The 26,379-nt window shown below is 43.3% G+C and overlaps 1 protein-coding gene across 3 annotated transcripts in view; it reads left to right on the top strand.

The window, feature by feature from the left end:
- Positions 1-26,379, top strand: part of samd11 (sterile alpha motif domain containing 11) — a 51,239-nt gene that overhangs the window by 11,873 nt on the left and 12,987 nt on the right. For all 3 annotated transcript variants that reach the window (XM_053317188.1, XM_053317187.1, XM_053317189.1), the window contains exons 3-6: positions 1,741-1,916; positions 10,595-10,704; positions 17,833-17,925; positions 21,418-21,582. In XM_053317188.1, the coding sequence (XP_053173163.1) occupies positions 1,741-1,916; positions 10,595-10,704; positions 17,833-17,925; positions 21,418-21,582 (544 nt within the window). The remainder of the gene's footprint in view (positions 1-1,740; positions 1,917-10,594; positions 10,705-17,832; positions 17,926-21,417; positions 21,583-26,379) is intronic.

Below are 26,379 nucleotides of genomic sequence, written 5' to 3'. Positions count from 1 at the left end.
GGAGGGCTTGAAAGTACCAGGAGTAAGAGCAGAGATGTAGGCACACAGAAAGGGGAATGAGAGAGGGGAATATCGTTTCAAATCCAAGTCCACTCTCCCACACCGGACAGACCTTCCTTCTGTTGAGTTTTCTCTCATGTTTTGACTCACCACATTCTCTTTTATTTCTGTACTTTCTCTCACCTTTTCTATACCCTCTCCTGCACAAACCCACATCCGCTCTCACTCTCCTCCCTGTTAACTTTTCTCCACAACCCATCGATGCTCTTTTCCAATTTTCTCCCCTTGGCTCTATCTCCTCTACTCTCTCCATTACTCTTCCCTCCTCTACTCCTCTCTCCCCTGTTCCTCCCCCTCTTCCCATCTCTCTGTGATAGGACTATGTTAATCTGCAGTGACCTCTTCAGGTCACATTAAAGGTCGTCCAGCTTCAATTCCTAATGCCCCCAGGGCCTTACTCTTGTCTTTATCCCTTCTTTTCTCCTCTTTCTCCTAACATCTTTGGAACAAAGTAAACACCCAATATACCAACCAACTTTTTCCAACATCAGTTTGGCTTTAGAGTAGAAAAGTATGGTAAACTTTCATTTTTTGTGTTTTTGAAAGAAACAGCTTGTGCCAAAACAAACTTACTCCATAATTCATATCCAGCTGACCTCGCACAAAGTATAGGTGGATTCTTTCAGTATTACTTCATAATTTATTCACAATGAGTAAACATGGCCTGATGATACCTGGCTGGCGGCTGAATAACAGTCACAGTGCCAGCCACATTGACGTTTCTATTGTTGCCGTGGAACCAGTTTTTGCTGGAAAGTTGTAAAAAAATGTTAAATTGTTATTTTAAAACAATATGTTGTGTTATGGTTTACTGCATTAGTTTCCAACATTTTTAACTGATGTACGCTTACTTCCCTGTCAGATTAACACCACCTGTCATGTTACAAATGTTTTCATCTGAACACCAACAATTAATGAAAGTGGATATTTACAGTATTTAATTGAACTCTGCTGTTTGCATCCTTATATGATCACTTTGAGCTATCAGCAAAGTGATTAAATGGTTTTACCTTTAGTTTTAGCCAACTACTTTAGCAGGTTATTTATCACTTTTAGCAATATGTTTTAGCTTAGCTATTATGATGGGAAAACTAGATATAACAATTTATCACCAATATAATAATTAATAACAATTTTGATATTTAAACAATTTATTATTAAGCTATTTATTTCAAGTATATATCCATGACTTTTAGTTGTTTAGACTTTTCTACTCACTCGCAAGCTAGTTTCCATCCATATTTAATCCATACAGGCAGTGTTCAGGTGCTACAAATGACTCAATATGCAGAATTTTTTTAATCAATGTCTATTTTTTCAAATTGGTTAAGCTACTCCACAATCTTTCCAGGGAGTACCCCCTGAGGTCCATGTAACACTGATTGGGATTGCTGCAACTTGAAAAAAACAAATGCAAATTGCCAAAATGAGGGAAAAAAATGCTGCATAAAGTAACACAAGAAAATGAAGAAACATTTAATGATTTGACAACCCATGCAGAGTCATGAAAGGCAGTGCAAATAAGGAAAACATAAGCAAATACAGGAATGGTGCACATTATATAAAAGAAATGGAACTGAATCACAAAACAACACTGATACCATTATGTTTAGTACTTTAGAGTCTAGGAATGGTGAATCTTGTTACTAAGGTGCCTCCTTTTCTTTTTGCCGTGTGCAGAACCGCGGGCGCTTGGCTGAAAAACGCACCATCCCCCTTCCCCCCAACCGGGTTCCCAAGAAGGAGCTGGCCTCCATCTTCAGCAGTGACGACAGCGAGGGCAGCGAGCGGGCCAGTGGGGATCATGCCCACATCAAGCAGGAGGACGAGTTGCATTACAGTATAATGAGAAAGAGGTGAGGTACCTATTACTTCCATGGCCATGGCTTCAATGTAGTCTGAAGAACAATGTAAGCAAGTTTGACATTTGGGTCAAATGTTGTTATATCAGGTACCAGTTAAAATGCAAGGCTTTTTACCTTTTGATCAAGTTTTCTTTCATACATGCTGACGCGTAATAACCACCGCACATAGTGAAATCACCACAAAAAGAACATGTCATGCCAGTGTCTAAGGTTCCACTTTTATCAAAAATAGATAATACTTATAAGTAGTCTGTTTTGTGTGCTTTTCTTCAGAACCTGTATAAAAGCAGACAACTCTTTTCTTTAAATGGCGCCTCCAGACAAAAGTGATTTTATGATCATTTTTAGGTGCTAAAGGCTAATTTTGAGACAAACAGACAAAGAACTGTATTTCAAAAATGTACTCATGACTTTTGCTTCAGGATGTCTAATGGAAGGATGCGTGCTGAGTTTTGAAAGTGTTAATTGGTTTGTTGGTTTGCGTTTTGTGGCTCCTGCCAAGTCTCGGTATATCTGTCTTGACTTGATATTGAAAGCGTGAGTCGCCTGAGTCACCACTGTGTGCTTCATCCCATCCTGTGCTGTGTTTGGGAGAGGATTAATCATATTATGATAATATAAAACAATTATAAGTTGTTATGTCTTCATGTCCTGTTATTGCACTTTTTCATTTTATTTTGTGATTACAACTCAAATCTGTGCTAATCTTCAAATGCATCTACTCTTGCTGCCCAATTAACAGTTTAAATTTAGAGTTGAAGTCATAAAATAAGCAAAAAACACTTTAGTAGATATAAAAAGCACATTATGTCATGTATCTGAAAACAGTCAATTTCTGGATCCTCATCCTTCACAGTCTTGTCATTAATTTCATCAATTCAGAAGGAAAGAAAAATGCTTAACAGGAATAGTTTGTGTCAGTCCTGCCGTTGTTATGTTTTAGAAGTAGTCGGCATCATCCATAGTGACAACACAACTTGTGGTTTGTATTAGAAGTACAGCTTGAATGACACAAACAATGTCAGGGGTTTATTCATGAAATCAGAAATGTTGCCTTGTGGTGTGAATCAGTTAATGGCTTCTTAATTGTCAAAACTGAAAATTTCACATTAATAAATGGAGAAGAGTGCTCAGGAGTTGTATACACATTAGACTCGGTTTGTCAAGTGAATAATCACGTTCACATCTTCAGACACACACACACACACACACACACACACACACACACACACACACACACACACCCACACATGCAAACACGCACGTGCATGGACAGGGTTACAGTGAGGTCAGCTCATTAAGATGAATCAAATGGGCTCTGATGGGAGCAGTCCTGCCTCTCTGTGCACTCTGCTTTTTTAGTAACAAACTAAAAAAAATCAGATTACAATTTTTAAAGTTTTCTGCCTTTTTGAATGAGCACCTATCGTGATCGAGGATCGTGATTGATCCTTGTGAAATTTACACATTTGAAATCTGAAAAAACATCACGTGGATTTGATATTACTTGGTACATACATAAACAGATTTATATGATTCAGAAATCAGACTATGGACCGATAGAATGCAGAAGCTGTTCATTGATTAACCTCAGAAAGTCCCCAGCTGCATTATAAGCAGCTTGTGCAACCTCATTACGAGGGGTTTGTGTTGAGGGGGGGGGGTGTTTTTCATGTCTTGAGACTTGCGTGTGACACGGCGGACAGCACAGCAACTGTGAAGCTTTAAATGGATCCACTAACCTCATTTAAGAGGGCTTCCCCTCCCCCTGACACTTGTGCCGCTGGCGTGTTAAGATGATAATGAATTTAAAGAACACTTATGACTAATATGTCAGGCTTTTACCCTTTGAAAGGCGACGGACTCGCTGGAGCCGCAGCTCCGGTCTGTCCTGGGCATCCGTCTCAGCCCTGCTTTATCCCCCAATGCGGGTCTGGACGAAAGGGATAATGGGATGTCCAATCACGGAAATGTGATTTCCATTGACCGCAGCTTCGTAAGTGAGTCGTAGAAGGGTCTTAACAAATTGGATTTGGCCAATGGATGTGAAAAATACAGGGCCTCTGTATACATGTGTGAGTGTATCTGTGCTGTCTCATCCACACATCATCAGAGCTGGCGTGTCACACCCACTTGGATGCTGCAACCTGCCCACTGTAACTGCACTTTAATCTACATGGGTACAATGAAGCAGCGTTTGTCAAGTGTTTATCCAAAATATTATATGATAGCCTCACATATAAAATTAACTTCAGTTGGCACTACTATGGGAATAGATTATACTCTGTTTTTCAGTGCATAGTTAGATATACTGCTGTAAAGAGTAGATAGTTTGATTAGTTCATATGACTGATTGTTGGATTTAGCTGTTAGTGTCAACAGACGTCTTCATAGGTCATCTTCATCCAGACGTCTTCTCAAGTTCATCATAAGAAGGTACTGTACACCTTCTTTTAACCAGATTAATGTTAATAGTCGCCGGCTTTACAGAGAGTTTAGTATGAGCTCCACAGATCCGCGCTTGTCCTGCTGAATAAGCACAGAGCATCTAGAGGCTGAGGCCAAGCCCCGAAGCCAACCAAATAATCATTATCAATACAGCACAATAAAGTGTACACAGACGCTCCTTGGGGTATCAGAACCAAGGTCTAATGTGGCTCCTGTGCAACATACAGGAACTGAGAGGTGGAAACAAAATCTAGTTATGTTATCACCTTGGTGTATTGCCTTGGATTTGGTGCTGCAGATTGTTTGTATCTGACTTGGATTCGTTAACACTGATTTATGGATTTCATCTCAGGGACTGAATAATTGATGGCAGTAACTTTGGATTTTAATGTTTTACTCAAGGTCAAAACAAAGCCTACCTTAGTGTTTGTTTCAGTTGGCCGTAGATAACAAGGCTTTGATTGAAAAGTGCTGACTGAGAGTCTGGGTAATTACCAGGCAACCAACCCTGGATTTTATAAGTTACACCCGCTGACGTCTGCCTTCCAGCCTGCGCTCTTAAGAAAAAAAATCCACCATACCCATTATTACCTTCAACAAAACAAACTAAGGCGGTTTCTTTGTTTTTAATCATGCATGAGGCCATTTGGTATTTGATGACTCTCTGTGATAGGCTGTCATAAGGGCTGTAGACCTTTCCCCTTAGACAGACAAAAGTATAAAAATTGCAAAATTGGACCAAACCATCGTAGAGGCCTGTACCGGTCATCTTCTCCTGCGCTCATCCAATCAATGGGGAGGAAAGCTGATTGAAACAAGCAACACTGATTTGACCAGAGTACTAACGTCCCATCTTTTGGACTTCATTTTGTCTTAATCAGTGTAGTCATAGTTAGAAGTCATTGTGGGCATAATTTTGATAGACCTGGTTATAGTAGGTCTGAACTGCTGTCGTCATGGTGAAAAACTGAGGCAGTGTGAGCTTTGGTGCTCAGTGAGAGAAAACTGCAGTGCTGCAGTAGTGTTTGTTGTAGGTTCATGCTGGTAGAAGACTCCTTAATGAAATTAAAACCAAATAGAAGATTTAGATAAACCTTCACAAGAATCTGATAGTACTACTATTAGTGATTTCTCCGTTTCCCATAACAGTCCCTGCTTAAAAACAGATCTTTTCATGTAGCAGCATTGGTTCATATTTGTTAATGGGTACACCACACTCAGTCTGTGCAATAACCAGTGAAAGATCCACTGATGCTGAGTTAGCCACTGTATTTCTATTGTGTTTGACATTTTGTCCTCTGGCTTTATTGAACAACTGTGTCATTGCCTTATGCCAGTAAGGGGTCACGGACAGTGTGAAATTACTGGAAATGGCTCTCCCCTAAAGCACTAATTAGTGAGCTTGGAGGTTTTATAGCTTTCTAGAAGAGCTTTCCGCTTGGAGAATTTTTGGCTTTGTTTACATTTGTTTTCCATGGCAACAAAGTCGCAGCAAGTTAGCAGTTGATTGGGCGTTGGCTAGCTCCAAGAAGTTCATTATTTCCACATAGAAAAGTGTTTTGTCTGTTATCTGCCCGTTGAAGCACAGCGTCAGTATTCTTCCAGTAATTAAGTCGTATATTTGGCGTCGGCTTGAAGCAGGAGGTTCATCATTCCGCATGTGAGGAACACAGTGTTTACTATGTATCATTTCCTGTCTTATGTTGAAATTAGCTGAAGATAATGAGAGCGTTGGCCTTTCATACAGCATCTACAGTGAAACAGTGTGCTCTTCAGAGGCTCAAAAGAATGACATCACATAATGAAATTATAACATTTTTTTAAATCTTGTTCCTTAAAACTGCTGAACAATTTCTTTCCAAATTGAAAAAATTGAGAAAGATAGCGGCTCACAAAAGTGTAAGCCAGAAGAGAAATTAACAGTAAACCCAGCAGAGTGTACATGACTCAGTGCAGGAGAACCTAAATGCAACATGGCGGTCTTACCCTATTTCCATTGTACTTTTCTTTTCTCCCTTGGCTGCCTTATCGACCTCATGTCAGACTGTACAGCGAAGAAACAACAAGGAGAAGTGAAGCCCAACCGAGGCCAGGGCAACTCTTACTTACTTATTTATGTATCTATTTCTGTATTTATTCATTACCCCCTCTGCTTGCTGGGTTCCCAGTTGCGGGCTGCCTTTCGATCCAATTGTGAGCAGCATGACAATTGTATTTCCGTTGCTCACAGGAATCAGACAAAACATAAAATGTGTATGGAACAGATCCATTTCCTGCCTTAAGCTTTATCTTTCCTAAAGAATAGTTATTTCCTAAATCGTTTTTTTTTTTGCTGCAGAGCATTGAAAAAACTTCACTGGTTCCCTTGTTTTCTCAGTATTCTTACCCAAGTCTATACCTTAATATGCTGGGGTTGTTGAATATTGCATTTTGCCTGGTAGAATTTGAATTTGTTGCTGTGGGCCACCTGTGCTGGCTGAGGTGGGCTGTGTGTTTGGGTTGTTGTCTGGAGAGCAGTGGAGGCTACACAGTAAACCTGCGAGCACCAGATGTTACACACTGCTTGCGACCTGTCTCTCTCTCTCTCTCTCTCTTCTCTGTCTCGCTCTCTTTCTCCTCCTCCACCCCTCCACCTTCACATCCCTGCTGTCTGTCTGTCAGCACTTTCCCAGTGGTGGTGTGAGACATGGCGTCAGGGTGCCTGGGCTGCCAGCTTCTGCCAACTCACACTGTGACCTCCAGCCCCGCCACCTCAGCTCCACGTGCCAACACCACAGCAGGGCACTATTGGGCGTTTATACTGAGTCGGCTCGCTGTGCCAGGGGAAGAGTCTTTTCTTGTTGTTTGGACCGTTTTGAATTGTAACTCCCACTGTAATGGAAAAGGGGAGCACAACCTTTTCTTAACAAAAGAAAGAGCCCACACAGCTGATCTGGCAGATGGAATTCATCAACACTTACTGAAATAGTGGCCAATTTAATTTTTTTGGTAGACGTGTGATTCAAAATTTTTTCCTAAACAATTTCAGCTATGTTGCCTTCATCAGAAAGGTGTGAATTTCTGTATTGTCAAAGAGTAAATGGTACAGTACATGGTATTTATTAAAAAATATATTGTTTTTCTATGCTGATGATGTTTTTAGTTTCAGTGGTAATCTATGAGTCACATGAATGGCCTTCATATAAGGAAACCGAAAACAACGTCATACACCACCTTGAAGATGATAGCATTGCTAAAAATGCTGTTTTGAAAGGTGAATGAAACAATGTGTAATGGAAACAGTGGTGCTCACACTGGTCTGCACATCACTGTATGTGTGTGGATGTTCTCAAAGTTAGAAATTGGAGATGTGTGATTCAACAAGTAAGAATTCCCATTACTGTGAAAGTTTGAAAAATAATTCACAGTATGTTGTTATTTATTTGTAGGGGCTATGGTATTTGTTTATTTAAAATGCATAAGCTGAAACATTCAAGAAAACAGCAGTAGAAATTTGAAGTGTGAGTATCAAATTCTGAAAGTTGACATCTGTTTCATGATGAAAATCATGAATTTAGCACAGATGCATAAAGAAGTTAGTTATTTTATTTTTTAAATGAACGTTAGGTTTAAAACAAGACTATATTCCCAAATCGAGCTGTTGAAAAAAAGAAAAAAGTACTGTTTGGTATCGGTGGTGAAACTCAGATATGGTTTCGGTATGATAGCCAGTACCAGTAGAAATGTGATTTCTTATTGAGGTATTGTGATATCATCTCATGTTGGACAGCAGTAGTATCCATGACAGACTTTGAGTATTAACACATATTAGTCATCCCCGTGTCTGGGTCAGTGTATCTAACCTGTGGTCTGGGATGAAGGGGCGGTATTGACCAGTTTAGGGATGAGCTGCGGATGAGATGATTGTCTACAGTGTGCACCTGTGTGATAAGAAGGCGGCTCATGTCCTTCTTAGCTATCAGGCCCCACAGCCATAATATAACCCCCCTCCATCCTCTCCGTGGCCCCCGTCCTTCCTGGCTAACCCCGGCCCTAGGAGCTCCTTAGGAGCTCCTTAGGGAGCGCTGACTCAGGTGACTGGGTTTTAAACACCATCCCCACCCCCCTCTCCATTTTCCATGGCTTGAGTATGACCTTGCCTCCACCCACAGAAAGAGCGGAGGAAGGGAGGGGTTGAGGGAGGGCAGTGAAGGGTAGGGATAGGCCTAGGTCCTCATTAGCCCAAGCCGAGGCGGGACAGCTCAGGAAAAGTGCGCTAATTACCCCACTAACAATGTCCTTGCCGTTCATGGCTTAGAGCAGCCACTTTGCCAGGGGATAATAACCCCATAACCTCTCTGAGAAGTTCAGGATGGCATTATCATGATCACTTTGAGTGATGGACAGAGGGTGGTGTTTTAACACAGCTTGCTGATTGATGGATTTAGCTGCAGTTTCTCACAGTGGAGTGTGTAACTGCAGTGTGTGTGATGTGTGTTTTGGAGTCACTAGGTGACGCAGATACATTATTATATGACTTAGAGCACAATTAAAAAACCTTCCCTCATCTCATTTTCTTTTTGAAGAAAACCATTGGGCTCTCAGACACAGATAGCTACTAATTTTAGCAAGTTACATTCTAAAAAGAAGTCTATCATTAGTCTAAAAAGTTTGCAGTCACAGTCCAATCAAGCGTCTCCCTGCTTAGCAACTGGTGGTGACTGTTTTGTCTGGGACTGTTTTCTGAGTCATTGCTTCTCTGTGACTGAAAGGTGACTGGTGAAGCCAGCACGGCCAGCATTAGGCCCTCTACGCTCCCCTTCATCTTTCCTGTTAGCGTGTGGAAAACAGCTTGGCGACCGACAGGCTGACATTACAGCGGGAGCCTGTAATCATGGGACTGTAAAAACCCAAATCCAGCAGCCGCAAACAGTGTGGCCTCGTCATAGTGGTGGCAGCTAAGAACCATTCACCGCTTCTGTCCCATAAACTCTGCTTGCCGTGTCATACCAGACCCCCTTCATAGATGATTCTGCTTTCAATAAACTTGCCAGTTAAGCCTATAAATGAGATTCCTGCTGACACAAGAGGAGTCTGATACAATCAAACTGACTAACTAACGCATGTTTTAGGCTTATTTGAGAAATGAGAGAAAATGAGAGAGTGTATGAACAGGCTTTGTACTCTCTTTAATGTAGCATGTATGTCACATTCATATAACATAAAATGATTTTTAGAACGGAAGCTAAAGAATATTCAACCCTGCACCTCCTACCACACAAGCTGTTTGCTATTACACCATGAAAACACTTGTAGTGCTCGGCTGTTATACTCCCCTCAAACGCTAAGCGCCCATTTCCCATCATTATGCCATTTAATGCGATCAGGATGGTAATCAGATTGCAAATGAAATACCTCCATGACACAGTTGTGTGGTTCTACTGGTGTGGGGAGGTTAAAGAAAGCGGCTGGTGGCGTACCGGGAAGGGCAGAGTGGCTTCAACCAAATCTGAGTCTAATCTGTGAACCCTCCTCCTGCTTCTCCTTTAGGTGCTGAAGGGCAGGACAGCGTGTTTAAGACTATTGTCAACAGTTTTGTTGTGATAAGACCTCTTGTTGAAGTGAAGGCATGGTTCAGTTTTGTCATACGTCGGTTTCACATACCACAGATTCACTGTGTTGTCTTTTTACATTTCTAATCAGTTAGTGAACGGCTGATATAATGTATTGTCTTAATACTCATCATCTGTCTTTTCACATGATTCAATTGTCATATTGCTGTGAAACAGCTGTTGGCAGCCTCATTTTAAAAAAGAGCCATAATCAGGTTTTAAGCTGCTAAACTACTTATGAGTTGTGAATATGTTCGTTAATACATCTTAGTGTGGAAGATGAGTAGGGATGAGACCCAAAAGTGCTGGATGCGGTAGTCTGTCAGAGTGTATTACACACCTCGGAGCTAAGAGCCCGTTGACAGGACACACACTTGTAGCTGCTGAGTTTGTGTCGAGCTATGCATTTTGGAGAGAACGGTGCTGTCTGGATGCAGGATTTCTGTGGTGAGTAGTATGTGAAATACTATGAATTGATACACCGCCGATGTATCACATACTGATTTAGACTGTGTTTGTGGTATTACCTCTGTTTGGGGTTGCTCATACAAGTGTTTCTCCTCTCTCTCTCCTGTGTGTGTGTGTGTTTGTGTGTGTGTGCGTGTATGTGTATGTGTGTGTGTGTTACAGTCGTGACAGTGACCTCTCTACAATCATCTCCAACCTGCACCACACCAGACAGCACGGCATGCCCGAGGGCCAGTCAGCCTCTGAACACAACAGCAGTACTGGACACACAGGTAAGACCCCCAGTAATGCTGTGTGTGTGTTTTAAGGTTTGTCGTCATGTGTGGATAATGCAGGAAGAGTTTGGGATGTGTTATGTCTTTCTTCATTTCCATTTTTCAGTCTTTCTCTCTTTCTTCCTTTGCATTCCGACGGAAGTTATATCCCCCCATACATCTCCCGTAACATATGTAAACACTCCATTACCCATTTAATTTACTCTAATTTGTGTGATTGGGGGAATTTATAAGCTGATTACTAATTCCTGAAGGTCGCTCTCAAGTTGATTACTTAATGTTCTTCCTACATTCTCTGCCGCACTACAGGATTTTTTTGTTAAACCCGCTGTTTTAAATTACCTCTGAATAAATAGCTTTGTTTGCTATTAATCCAGTTTCATGTGAGCAGAGGAACCATGGTGTGCATGTGCTAAGCTAAGAGCTTTTCTGACAGCTTACAGACAGAACACAGACTGCATTTAATCACAGCTATTTGTCAAGTAGGTTGTATGAGGCTATTGTGTGGCCATCAAAGACATATGGCTGTAAATCAGCCTTGCTGGGTATCACTAATCAGCGATCATCCTACTGTAGTGGAAGTTTTTTCGACACTTGGTTAAATTTACCTATTTTCATCACATTTAATGTTCTCTTACCCAACAAGGTATGATATTCACAACAATGCCTCACCAAAGCTTTATCAGCAACCTAATCATTATTATTATTTTTTTTATCATTAATTAATTTGATTGACTTTTTTGAAACATTTTTAATTGGTCTAATTTACATCCGTTTTGTAAACAACTATGAACTTTATCTCAACTTAGATTTTGGCACTAATTTTACAATATGCTCCAATATTCTCTTCTTATATTATTATATTATTATTTATTAGGCATAAAAATGTTTGGGAGGATTTATTTTCTCAGTTCTCTCCCACATAGAAGTCAGTTTAGTATTAATTACAGCTATTACTATTAGAAGTGATATTTGTGCTGACTTTTGTCTACAGGAGCATTGATCATGAAAAAATGAATCACATTTCATCAGCAAATCCAAACAGTTTGTAAGCACATACATTTACCCCTCATTAAAAGACAGGTTTCCTTTTTTATCAGTGACCAAACATTTGCCCCACTGTCACCCAGGGTATGTCCTGTTCCTTCTTATCCCATTAGCCACAGGCACAGCAAGTGGCATAATCAGCCCAGACCCAACACCTCCATACCTTCTCTCTATGTGCTCATCTCTTCTGTCTGCCAGATTAATTGCCCATACGGTACCTGTGATATCAGGCAGGGTGGGTGGAAGGTGGAGGGTATTAGACTGCTCAACAGCCAACCCAGGCAGTGTCTTAGACCCCAGTTTGGGACTGATTTCCACCAAAATACCGGCCTAATCAGCTGCTAAACTTAATGGAGAAATCTGAGCCCTGAATAGTTATCTTAATGAAGGAAGACACGACCGGATGAAGGTGGGTGGGGGTGGTGACGGAGGAGGGGTTGAGCACAGCGTGGCCTACGCCAGAGGGGGTCCAAGACCCTAAAATCTGTCTGTTTGAGCATTAAAGGGAGATTTAACAGACTGCCTAAGCGGCTCGCTCCGTGTCTGTAAACAAGTCCAATCCGATCAGCCACTGGCTCTAATTCTGTCTGCCAGTGAAATTAGACGCGCACACATTCACAAACACACAATTACACACAGTTATACAGATGCGTGCCCACGCAAAATCAACACAGGTTGAAATTTGGGTCCAAGTACATACTGTAGGTGGGTGTAATGTTTTGTGTGCAACGGATTATTTGACTTGGAGATGGATGAGATGGTGGTTAACTCTCCTATTTGACTTATCCTCCAAAAAGTGTTTTACCGATGAATGGTGGAGAGAGAGAATCAGAGAGACAAGAAGAACAAGAAGAGGGAAATTAAGTAAAAGACGAAGGAAAAGTCTGCAACAGCGAGAAACAGAGATGCCGTGATGGAAGAAACATTTGGAAATGGACAGATAGAGGAAAGAGAGATGAATGAATGCGGTGGTGGTATCAGGGGAGGACAGGCGGCAGCTATGGCGGCGAACGGCTCCGTGTGTATGTGTGTGTGTGTGCGTGTGTGTGGGTCAGGAGGAAAGGGAAGCAGGCTTGCCGGGTCGTCTCTGCGCCAGAGTGGGCCGTTAATTAAATCTGAGGGACAGACAGGAGAACTGCCTCCCTCCTTCTCTTCTGCTCTCTATCCTTCCTTCCCTTCTCTCTCTCGCTCCCCAGCCGCTGGCTATTCGGAGGCTCTGTGAGAGGTGGAGGGGAGGGAGGAGGGAGGGGGGTTAGGGGGGCAGGGGCGCCGACGCTGAGAGTCTGGCTGCCTGTGGAGACTGTAAACCGTGGCTCTGCGGTCAGACCGGAGACTCAAACAGGCAGATAAGGTGTTTTTGGGCCGCCACTCTCTCTCTCTCTCTCTCTCTCTCTCTCTCTCTCTCTCCCTCTCCCTCCCTCTCTCTCTCTCTCTCTCTCTCTCTCTGCTCCCTCCACTCAGACTCCCAGAGGCAGTTACAGGGTGTTGGTGTGTGTGTGGTTGGGGGTTGTAACAGCGGTTTGGGGCTTGAGCATGTTTTTGTATGTGTGTGTTTATGCGTGTACACCTTTCCATGTGTGGTTTTAAATGCTTAGTTTTAGATGTTAGCTTGCGTGTGAATCTGCAGCCCATTGTTGTTTGTGCAACACCTTTTCATTAATTTTTTTCAAACTGATTGTGAATGAGGAGCGCTTTTAAAGTATTAGTAGTTACTTATTACATGATTAGCATAGAAAGGCAATTCTAAACAAAAGTAAACACTCCAATGTTTCTGATGATATTTGCTTAGGGAATGTGGGTAATAAATATTTTAAAACATCCCACTGTTTAATAGGAATCTAATTGTACTGGCATAACAAAATGACTTCTCAGTGTTATTGTTCATAACAACATACTATCACTTCTGTTGAGATGAAAAATAAATGTGTAAATAGTAAGAATAGACTGCCTTCTTCTGCCTTTCAGAGCATCTAAAGAACAGAATAAAAACTGAAATTATAATCCATTTTATCCATTTTTTTGCCATCTTTGCTGGAGAGTCTTTGCTCTATGTGTAGGTTTTTATTTTTTATTTTTTTGCATTTCATTTCACAAAGATCACTTAATAACTGAGAAATGTCTGCACTTTGTGCTGTACTTTGATGTCTTTAACCCTCAATATTTGAGTAGAATCAGATTTCCATCTTATCAAAGTAACTTAACATATTTCTTGCTCATATGTTTTGCAGTGACATCAGTTAGTCAATTTGTGGTACACACAATTTGAGCAGAATTATTTGACATGTTGAAAACTTTGATAGCCCTTAATAACCTGTGACTTGAACGTTGTTATGATAAGAATATTAATATGCAGAATTGTTGCTTAGCAACAGCCTCTGTAAGCGGAAGAAGACAGATGAACGTTGGGATGACAGACACAGAAAGCTTTGACAAAGAAAGCAGTCATATACTTTTATATTTTTGAATTTTTGAATTTCCTCATTTGAAAGATTTAATTTTCAGTGATTTTCAGGCCTGAAACATATGTTTGATGTACTGAGATGTTTTTTGTGTGTGTGTGTGTACGTCCATATTATTTCCATTTTGATTGACTTCTTTAGGCTTTAGAAAAAAACTCATATGTAAAATATGTCTTATTACCATTCACAAGTTTTTCTCATTAACTATCATAACAGCAACTATCATAGCCAAACAAACCACAGTTAGTGCTGCTGGAAGCATTACTTCTTATGCGTCACCACCTGTGCACCAGATGATTGCTACAGTACATTTCAGCTATGAATTATATACTATAGACAGTTGACTACATATTTTCTTCCCATGATCTATTCTATTCTTCCTCTCTCACTGTTTTTTTTCTCCATCTCTCTAATTTCTCTCTTCCTGTTAGAAAAAAAAAACAGACGAGCATTGCGTGGAGCTGTATTCCTGTATACTTTTGCACGTGTTGGCAGTGGCACATCCTCCCTCAGCATGAGCAGAGGCGCCTCTCTCCCCATTTCCATCACCCACCCCCAGCCCTCCCGCCTCCTCCCGTCCCTCTCCCAGCTGCATCGGCCCGTAAGCCAATCAATGGCAGGGCTTTCAGGGCCGGCGGAGGCCCCGGCGTGCGGAGGGGGGATCAATAAGTTATTAGCACCATTCTGTCAGCTGTAATGTGGAGATTGATCGGGGGGCTGCGGCTGGCGGCCCACCCCACGTCCCCGCCTGTCACCCCCCTCCTTTCCTCACACAGCTCCCCCCTCTCCCCGGCCTGATAAAGATGACAGATTAACGGAGTAAGAGAGGAATTAAGGAGTCTGGCTGTCTGAGCTGTCACCACGCTCCATGGGATGGAGAGAGGAGAGGAGGAGGACTAAAGTTTGAGGGAGGAGAGGAAATCAGGGAGAAAGAGCAATGCTCCCCTGCCTGATGCTTCGCCCTGGTGGTGTCACATGAAAGAGAAGTGGTTTAGGTCCTGCTGTGTCCTCTTTCTCTGTCTGTCCCTCTGTTCCCATCCTTCTTTTTACTCTGTGGGAGGAGTGGAAGATAAAGAAGAGGTTAACTAGCAAGGAGGAACTGAGGCAGAGGCAAGAATATGAGGTTGACTTGTGAGAAAAAAATTGCCTGGACAGTTTGTTGACCAGGAAAAGTGAAAACAGAGGGTTATATCATGGCAGCTAATGCTATTTGCGCTCGATTTTTGCACTATTTTGACAGTTAAAATCATAGCTTAGAAGCTCAGATAAAACTCCTGACTCCATAACCACTAATTCCTCAGCAATATTAACAAGCAGGTGATAGGGAACGGCCCGGGGTAGCAGACTTGACTGTAAGCGCAGTTAGTGGGAGTAAAAGGGTTAGCATAGACGCTAACAGAGCTCAGGGTTTGGCATTAAAAGGGAGCGTCGGTGCTCTAAGAAGCCCCATTTAATTGGCTTTAAAAGCTTTCCGCCCTCAAATCTCTGGCCCTCGGGCACTCGCTCAGGAGACACAGTGTCTTGAGTGAGGTCGGCTCAAGAGACAACTCAAGTATGTGTGTTTGATCATGAGAGTCTCTGGGTGTGGGTGTGTGTGTGTTTGGTAGAAGAGGGAGTTTAACTAATGGGGCTTCTCTCTCTCTTTGTTAATATTCCACTAATAGGATAGATGGAGTCCTTTTTTTGAAAGAACCAGTGAAAGAAATGTACTGAACATGATTTGAAAATGAGAAGAAAAACCGAATGAGAGATCATAAAGGAGACGACAGGAAAAGTAGAAATTGTGAAAAACACTCGCGTGCGTGTGTATGCGTGCACTTGTCCATTAGCCCCCCTTCCCTCCCCCCATTGTGTTTTTAGGGTGGTATAGGGTGTGGATCTCCTCAGGACCTGAGAGGCAACATCAAACACTGGATCATTAGTGAACCTCCTCCCTCTCTTCCCCTCTCTCCTCCTTGCTTGCTCACTCGCCCTCTCATCAACACCAGGGCAGCAGCCCAACAAAATCCTCAGAGTCCTCTCTAAATCTCTTTCTGTCTCTTTTCCCTCTCCTGTCTATCTGTGTCTTGTTATAGAGAAGAAAGAACATAAGTTTGGGTGATAGGTTAAGGGTTAAAGGTCAGACTGCACTCCAGTTTCACTCCTCTGTTCATGGCTCTCTGCCTGTCGCTAAGGTAACAACAATATCAGGAGTGGACACATGACAGAAATCGCCAAATGTTGTTTTCTTGACTATTGCTGCAAAATTACTTTTTTTCTACCCCTGTTTATTGTTTCTCTGTGCTGTTTACACATGCTGTGCAAATGATGAAAAATTGCTTTGTTGAAAATGAGAGACAGAGGGAGAGAGACACCATTCTCCTTGAAGGAGGGGGAAAAATACTCCCCCCATCCCTAAAAATACGCACTGAGAAATGAGAGAGAAAGCGAGAAAAAAGTGAAAAAAGGGAAGCAGTTGCTGCTGTGGCTTGGCTGACAGAGTAAGAGAGAAAGCAGAGGTGCAGAGACAGAAATAGAGAAATAGAGAAAGAAAGAAAGAAAGAAAGAAAGAAAGACAGAGAGCGGGAGAGATAGAGTGGTGACAAACGGCTTTTTCCTTCCTGTTGGCGCTGCATGCGATGTGCTCTGCATCCCCTCCCTCTCTGATTAGGCCCGTATTGATTTGAGGTGTGTTTGGGGGGGGGAGGGGGGTTGGAGGTGAGGTGAAGGGGTGGGAAGGAAGAGTGGGATGAGAGGGGAGGAGAGGAGGAAGCGGCAGTAGGGGGTGCTGTAATTGTACACTGGATGCTCCTCTTTGGTGGGGGAGGGGGTAGTGGGGAAACGGGGAGGAGGGTGTTAATGGGAGGAGAGAGAAAACTCCTGATGGGAGGTGGGGGGGTTCAAACACACCTAGAGGAAAAGAGAAGGAAGGAGGCAGTTGGACAAATGAGACAAGAAGATCAGAAGTGAGTTTATGATGGGTGGACAGCAATAAGGGAAGGGGCAGTTGTGGAGGTATAAAAACTAAAAATAAACACACTATATAGACATAATATAGGCTGAAAGGAATTTCTCAAGCAGCTGAGTGCACTTTATTTCAGTCACAGGGTTTTGTGCCAACATCTGGAAAAAGAGAAGAAAGAAGAGAAGAGAGAGGAAGAACAGTGATAACACTTGAGGACAGACTGTTGGAAAGAGATGTTGGAGGAGATGCAGACACACAGAGCTCTCCTCCCTCACTCAAATAGACAAACACACACACACACACACACACACACACACACACACACACACACACACACACACACACACACACACACACACACACACACACATATAAATGAGCCGGGCAGATCTGTCATCCATGGCGGTGCAGGCCCCCTCTCATCTCTGACAGAACAGGCACATCTCCAGACGCCCATGGCTTGCTTCACTCGCTCTGTTTCTCTCTTTCTCTCCACCTATCACTTTTTTCTCCCTCTTTGGCTTCTTTACACTCTCCCTCCTCTAACTCTGCATTTCCAAGGCAGCTGCTATGTATACAGGTAGACACAGAACAGAGCGGCAATATGAAGCTTTTATTTTGGTCTTTTCACTGACTGCTCTTTCTCTCTTTGTGTGTGTGTGTGTGTGTTTACAGATGACCTTCTAGGCAAGAGGAGAAGCTTGTCTCCCAACAGCAGCAGCGAGTGTCCCTCTGACAGCAAGAAGTCACGTAGCGTTTCCCCCAAAGGTAAGACCATGTGGTATATTGGTGTTGTAATGACGTTACAGATGTGCTTGGACATGCATTTTCTGAGAAGGAATGGGTGAAAATTGTCAGAAGAAAAGACAGGATGAGTGAGGGAAGAAGTAAAAGAGAGAGGGATAGAAGCTGCAGAGTGAAGGAGGGATGAGGCAGTATTGATTTAGCTGCTGGTGTGTTAGGGTTAGTGTGATGATGGAAATACACAAACACACACGCACTTACACATAGTCTCATTTAAACATATACTTGAAGACGCACTGCTATGTCATTTCTCTATTAACTTGTCTCTCTCTCAGCCACACACAAACACACACACACACACACACACACTAAAGGAAGCCAGTAAAGGGTCAGTACAGCCAAGTCGCATCAGTGGTATCAAACCTCGAAGAAAGTTTTAGTGAGATTTTTGCCATTACCCCAGTACAACAAATGTTTTAAGTGCCAAAAAAACATTGAAAAAAAACTCAACAGAAGCTGTTTTTTTAATGGATGTTGTCCCAGTGACTCACTGTGAACAGTTTTTATTGGAACTATTTTCTACCTAGGAAGTTGTCCCAATAAAAAGTGTGATTTGGGTGAACTGACACTTTAAAAGGAACACAGAAAACAGAGAATGGGTGGCTGCCATGTCTGCTTTCTTCCAAACACACAAACACATACTGTAAGATACTATACATACACATATCCACTCCTAGCATTCATCAATACCTTTTTATTTGCTCTCAATATCACGTGAGCACAGTGTAAATAATGGACATTGACAAGGCACACCTCAGCAAGACAATGCCCCTCTGTAGTGCTGCAATCGGGTCGGCATACTTTATTATTTATATCTCCCTCATGCGGCGTGAAAGCGGGTGCCTGGCGTGGAGCCTGCACGGCCACCAGGCCTGTCCCTCTAGGCTCCTGAGGAAGACTTCCTGACTGATGCATTATACAGCAGGCAAAACCTAGGGCAGCTCACCGCACATCCAGCCTCATCTCTGGAGACACATCAGCAATATACACATACACACACACAGCAGGAGCACACGTAAGCCAAACACACTTACAGACATAAATAGCTTTGATTATAAAACATAATTTCATAATGGTTCAATTCTGTGTAAAAATGGATAAACATAATTGTTCGAGTGTGTTTGGAGGTCAGATTAAGCTGTGTGGCGCTCAGCAGCAGCCCTGTAGTGACCTTTGCCCTCTGGCTGATCTTTGACCGACAGCAGCCCTGCCTGGAGCCTTTTCCTCTCTCTGTGTAGAGAAGCACTCATTCCTGGCCATTACAGTTTTACTTAGACACAACCTTGCTTCTGAAAGATGCATGGATTTATGTGGATGTGTGCCTCTGTGCATATGTGTGTGTATGTTTATCAGTGTGTCTCTGTTTGTGTACTCAGGCTTGGCTTCCTTTTAAGGCAAATGGAGCTTGTGTGTTTTTATTTTGACTTCTTGTGCATCTCAGAGTGTGTGGTTAGCTTAGGCTTTCAAAGCAATAAAACAAAACCCCCCCCCAAAAAATCCTATATACGCATTGCATGTATTCCTGATTTTCTGTATATTTGCATAAAGGAGACAGATGAGGAAAATAGTGTTTGTGTGTGTAAGTGCAGCCTGCAGTCCAGAGAAGTGCATTTAAGCCATTTCAAAACAGTGTTGATCCCGTGGCTTAACCTTGAGCTCTGTCCACACCCTAACACTGCACCTGTATATATACACGCACGCGCGTGTGTGTTTGAGCTTTTCGCCTCCAAGTTTGGCGACACACACTATACCTCAATGACTAATGCAGGTGGAGAAATGGATTGAAAGAGAGAGAGAGAGAGAGAGAGAGAGAGAGAGAGAGAGAGAGAGAGAGGATAGCGAATGAATAGAGCTGGAAAGATTGGATGCTGCTGTGTAAATGATGTCTGTTTTTCTTTCTGTAGCAAAGTCGGCACCTCTTGCTGTGTGTAGAGAGCGTGAAAACTTTAGACAGGCACAGACTAGTTACCCGCACACACATATGCACAAACACACATACACTTGAGGACCTTGGGTGGATTAGCCAGAGCTTGGCGGTGGAGACAGAGATGCTTGCGTGCTCGCTTCCTCCCCCACCACCACCTCCGCTCCTCAGCGCCACTCCTGCTCGCCTGCCCGGGGCCAGGCTCAGGTTTCAATAAGAAGGAGGGAGGTAAAAATAACCCCTGCTTTCCTCTGCGTCTCCCTCCTCCTCCTCCTCCTCCTCATCCTCCCTCCTCTAACTCCCTAACCACCTCCCCATATCCCCCATCACCCTTACCTTAGATCATGTTACTATTGACAGAGAGAGGGAGGTCAGAGAGAGAGATTAAGTGTGGGGACTGACAGCTAGATAGATATCATACACCACATCGTCTTCACAACACCTTAAACACAGCACAGCAGTACTACACACATACACACACACACACACACACACACACACACACACACGGAGGAAGTCGCTGAGCATTTTTTTTCCATTCTTTTGTTTATTTTGTTCTTTTTGTAGTCTGCTTTACAGTCAAAATACTGTACAGCATAACAACCCTTCTTATAACCTCTCACCCTGTGCCACTGTTAGCATGGATGCTGCTGTGCTTTCTGTCAGAGAGATGGTGAGTTCATGCGAGGGTCAGGCTCAGACCATTAACAATGCATGGCTGTATGTGTATAGCTTCATTGGAAAGGGCTTCCAGTCCATCAGTGCTGCCTTTCTAATGAATGGCCTGTGTACAAATCATGTCATCTGGTTGACATTTGAGGAAGACTGTGTGTCAAAGAGTGCAGTAAATCATCAAAAATATGCAAGTTATAGTAGGTATATAAAATTAATTGGGGTTACTTTGTTCTACAGTGTACTGATTGCACTTCCTGGGTTTTTTTTAGAGCTGCATAAGGAATGTTTTCTATCCTAAAAATACACCTGACAGAATTACAAAATGTGACAGGGAAAACATCGCCTCCCATCAAATTGAGAACCTGTAGATAATGCAGATTGCTTGTGGTGTTTAGTGACTCAGTTCAGAGGAATTAACAAGAAAAAATGCAAACTGCATCCTGAGCAGCAGTGAGTTCAACCTCCGTTCAGAAAAGGTTTGACTTCTGTCTTCAGTTTAGTGATGTCCGTAAATGTGATTTTGAGTGTTCATAATTTTCCAAATCTGTGACCTCTGGCTGGCACTTGGAACCACCAGTGGTTTGAGGCTGCTGTAGTAAATTTGATGCGAGTGTGTGCCTGAGGCAAATTCCTCACGATCATGACTGATATGCAGAAGAATTTGGACTTGGATGAATACATAAGACAGTTACTTAATCATATGCTGAAAAGATATTTCAGCATTGGACATTATTTTTGAAAGTTAATAGCTTTGAGTTTCAGAGCCTGTGGTTTCAAGGAAGTATTTATCTCCTGATGAGTTGGATATCGATAGTCACTGATTGGTCATAATAAAAGTGTCTTCCTCTTCTCTTCAGAGAACTCCCAGAGCCCGGTGGTGGAGGCAGGCGGCAGCCACAGCCACATGAGCCCTGAGGAGCACTACAGGCGCATGATGTCAGCGCTCAGTGAGCATGGATCCTATGAGGAGCAACAGCAACGCCTCTACCAGCTGGCAAGCAGCATGGGTCTGCCCGGCCACGGTCAGTCCACAGCCTCTGCATTTGTGTGTGTGTGTGTGTGTGTGTGTGTGTGTGTGTGTGCGCGCTGTCATCGTCATATTGACTCTCAAATATCTGCAGTACAATTAGATTTATCTTCTTACAACATACAGACTCAGTGCACACTTTAAATGCAGAATAGTGTTTCCTTCTCTACTAGTAAGAACTGACTTATGAAAGATGAGGTGAACGTACTTTAATTTTTTTTTTCTTTATTTTGAAGTAACTTGAGAGGTAGTTTGAAGTAACTTGAGATTTACTTCAAACAAAAAGAGTTTCCTTTGGAAGCACTTCACTGGCTTCTATAAAAAAACACCTCTTCCATCACCTGTCACCAAGTCATTGAGATGCAGTGCTGCTTTGCAACCCCAGAGTGTAGCAGTGTGTTCAGGGTACTATGTTAAGGTGTGCCACACACTGCTGCCATTGTAAAACCCGACTGACATTTCTATTTGGGGTGCTTGCCCACCCAGTGTCAAAGTGTCACTCACAGTGATTTCTGACCACCATGGCTTTCCGTTAACAACACCCACAAGCCTTCGCATGCACCAACGCCGCGATTGATCCGTGAGCTCTCATTGGCTGCCTGCCAACCCTCTAAATCTCCCAACACCCTGGAAACCACCAGTGTGTCCCAGTTTTTCTCAATTTCCACAGACACATAAAATTTACTGGTTTTAGCTTGAGAGAACTGTAGTTTGATAGGGAAAAAAGAAAATGAGAAAAGTTGCCTCGTTTGGATTTTATAAGTTGGCTTTATACTCATTTCACTGTGCCTGCCATTAAATGTTAACCTTTTTCTCACATTTTTGTAAAGAATTTAACATTAAGTCCTACCAGTCTTTACAAGCTCTTTTGCAGTAGCATAAATCCAATCGATGCCCTGGTCGAATTGTAGTTTGAGCTACTTTTATTTTTATTTGATTAGTAACAATTTTTAATTGCTGGCTGCAAATCTAGGGGGCGAAGCCTATAGACGCTTTAATTGCCTTTTCCCTGTGTCTTAGAGAAGTTAGAGGCGAGATGCAGTGCATTGTTGGGCTTTTATGGCCCAGGGTGCAGTCTGATCGCTGGCTTCCTTTCCCAGAAGCCTTGCTGGTATGAGGCAGACGCTCTGGCGCAATACAGACATACCCGCTCCCTTTCTTTACTTCCACATTCCAAATCGTTTGATAGTTTCCACACTATCCTTTATTCTGCACACGTGCGTTCTTCTTCCAAGCGTGCACTTAAAAGCTTGAAACTTAAAAGAAGAAGATGCAGAGGTAAAGAGACACCAGGAATAGGAGCAAAAAAAAAAAAAAAAAAAAACACGAGGAGAGAAATGGTCAAAGGAAATGAGGGAGGAACAGACACGAGGGAGGAGTGAATGAATAACTTCCCCTGGAGCATGAAGTGTAGAAAAAGGAAGTCACATACATGCAAGTTTACGGATTATTAATGATCCTCAGATCACACACTAAGATACAACTACCATTTAAAACACAACTTCATGGTAGGATTTGCTCCTGGTGACTTGTGTGCTTTGCATCCACTGTTGTTTGCGCGTGTCCGATCTTCTAAGCGGATGATGAGCCGTGAGCATCGCAGGCTTTGCCAACACTTCTTGACAGCCAAGCCTCTGGAGCTGCTAACATTCCTTTTCTTTCACACCTGGCAGCTTCCTTCGTCTATCCACCGATGGTTTACAACTTTATGTAGAAAACTTATTGCAACACTACCTCCACATCCTCTCCTTTCTCCAATTAACAGTTAAGAGAATGACACTAGCAGAGATAAACAGTCTGGGGGGTGGGGGATGGGGGGGTGGGGGGGGGGGGGGGGGGGGGCGACGACACACTGTTTTGTCTCCTGAGAGGCTGACGTGAATCACTTCAGCGAGAGCCCCTTGACATTGACCTAGTCTCCAATGGGGCCCCTGTGACTCCCCTCGCCCCCCCCCCCCCCCCCTCAGGCCCCCACCACCATCTCTCCTATACATCTCCCTCTCAAGCACTGCTTTTATACCCCCTCCCCTATTCCTCCTCCTCCTCATCCTTTTCCTTACCCCCACCTCCAACTCTCCCTTTAGCCTTGGTCCCCGCAGAGCATCCTTTCATGTGTTTGAAGTGTAGGGCACAGAAAATGAAAGTGTGTGCGTGAAAGAGGCGGTGAGGAGGAACTCTGTGTGTGTGTGTGTGTGTGTGTGTGTGTGTATATATTTATGTGTGTGCGCGCGTGTGTGTGTGTGTGTGTGTGTGTGTGTGTGTGTGTGTGTGTGTGTGTGAATGTGTAGGTGCAAGGTGTTGTTTGAGAGGCTCTCTCTAGACCTGATGGGCAAAAGAAGAGTTGGGAGGGAGAGAGGGTCTGAAATTGGGGGTGGAGGTGCTGGGGTGGCAGGGTTGTAGAAATGGCCAAGAGGGCTTTCCCTCCCTCTTCATATGATGAAAGGAGAGTGAGGGAGAGAAAAAAGAGAGAGAGAGGTGGGGGTAGAGATCCAGATGAAAGTGAAAGGAGGGATGGGATGGAAGGGGCGTTCTTCTGTTTTGTCTCCTGTAGTTTAGTCAGATTTGAAAACATGAAGCTGTACACAACATCTCTTTATCATCATCCCAAAGAGCTACAAAATTCCAGCATGTGATTGGTCAAAGTACAGACGGTTAAAATTATGCAGCACAACAAACTCGCTTCATATTTACTGCTGGCTAAGCCTATGATACTGGCTGAATACCTCTTTCTGGAAAGATACTTAATTTTGTGGTGTATGGTGCGCTTTAGCGGATGGATGCCGGCTTTTGTATACCTGCCAATCCACCAAATCCATCATGAGGCCGGCGAAGCTGTATCAGCGCGGCGCTCCTCTGCATTCTCACGCCGAGGAAAACCGGGCTTAATCGAGGCGATTTAGGTCAAACTCCAGGAATGATGGCGGCGAGAAAAATGGGCTGGCACAAAAGACGGATAAACAGGATGGGTTCGATTGGCAAAATGGGACCTTCCAAAATAACTCATGCAAAGGAAGAAATATGTCTGAGTGTTTGCATGTCCTCAATTAGGACTCTAATTTGCAAATGGGGGACTGTCCCCTTGTGTTACAGCAGCTGCAACACGAAGAGTTTTAGAGGACGAAATTCTGAATCTGAGTACCTACTCTGCACACACACACACGCACACACACACACACAGTGAAGGGTAGAGCCCCAGGTGACCCTGCTTCTCTCTCTACTCACATGAAAGGGAATTAGAGAGAGGGGGAGAGAGAAAAATATGGTGCCAGTGTTGGAGAGAAGCTTTATAATATTGGACTCAATAAAAAACAGAAAAAATAAAAGGGAAAAAATTGAAGAAATAATAAACAGAGAAATTATCAAAATAAATGAAAAATGACCACACAGTGTTACACAGCTTGTATAGTTTGGGTTTAAAGGAGCAGTCCTCTGATTTTACATGTCAAAGTAGCGACTATGAAGGACAATATATTTAAGCATTTTACTGATTTTAGAAAATAAAAGGGACTGAATATTCACCACCAGAGTTTAACAGTTAACAGTGTGCTTTGAAACAGCATTTCTGTTTTTATGATTACAGAAAATACAATTGAATGGTGACTGAACCAGACTCATGAACTCAGTATTTCTAAAATCCTGGCTACAACCATGGTCAGGATCAATTTACTAATCACAGGGAGGACTACTCAGCCTGTGGAAACAATTGTATAATTTCCTCTGAGGCTCTGGAGGAACTATGTCTGACAAATTTCAGCTTTGAGACTTTTTTTTAACAGAAAGCTGACCTTAATTAGGATCCACAGCTAAAAGTTAGGGTCTTTGTTTTGTGTTTTTGTCTGCAATATAGTCAGGATATACCGGTCTCTGCTGCATCGATTTGACCATTCTTTTTAAAATCTGTCTCTTAGACCTCCCCAAACTTTATGGAAGTACAATACTAAATCTCTGGATTGTCCCTTTAACTGAGCCAGTCATACAAAATAATTGGTGAGGTGGGATTGTGACCACAAGAAACTCACAGAGGTCAACTCTTCCACCCTGTCACCCCCTGCACCATGTATGCAAGTGCACAACAGGCTGTGTGTATTTGTGTGTGCGCTCTGGGGCTCCAGTTCCCTCTGATCCTTCCCTTATCTCTCACAACCCCCCTCCCCCTCCTCTAACCCACACACATACACACACACACACACCCTTGTCTGCCGCCAGCCGAGTCCCCTGCGGCCTGGCGCAGCAAACAGATCGATACACCGGAGCTAGGCCGCATTAATATCTGTCGCTTCACCCCCCCCACCCCGGCGCCCCGCTCAACTGCTTCAGCACACACACACACACACTCACACACACACACACACACTCACACTCACACACACACACACACACACACACACACACAATCAGGCATGCACGCACACGCAAGCACCTAAATCACACAGACGCACACAAACACACATCACACTCGTACCGGCGGCGGAAATGGCCCCTAGCTCCCGAGGGATCTGTCTAATTAAAAAAGAGGGGGCTGGGGGGAGGCAGGGAAGAGCGGAGAGGGAGGATAGATAGATTGAGGCAGAGAGAGAGAGGGAGGAGAGAAGGAGGGAGGGGAGCGAGAGAGCAGGATGGATTTTTCTCTCATTAGAAGCCATGTCTCCTGGTGTGGCCTGGCCTGGCTGATAATGATGAGGCCTCTTCTCCTACGAGGGCGAGAGTGAACCGGAGAAGCTGGGAGCGGGAGGGAGAGAGAGGGAGAGGGAGAGAGCCAAGAAAGAGATGGAATGAGGCGAGTGGTAAAGGG

Source organism: Scomber japonicus, chromosome 4 (genome assembly GCF_027409825.1).
Source record: "Scomber japonicus isolate fScoJap1 chromosome 4, fScoJap1.pri, whole genome shotgun sequence".
Lineage (NCBI taxonomy): Eukaryota > Metazoa > Chordata > Actinopteri > Scombriformes > Scombridae > Scomber > Scomber japonicus.
Note: the sequence above shows the minus strand (reverse complement) of the source record. Positions and strands in the feature narration are given on the sequence as shown.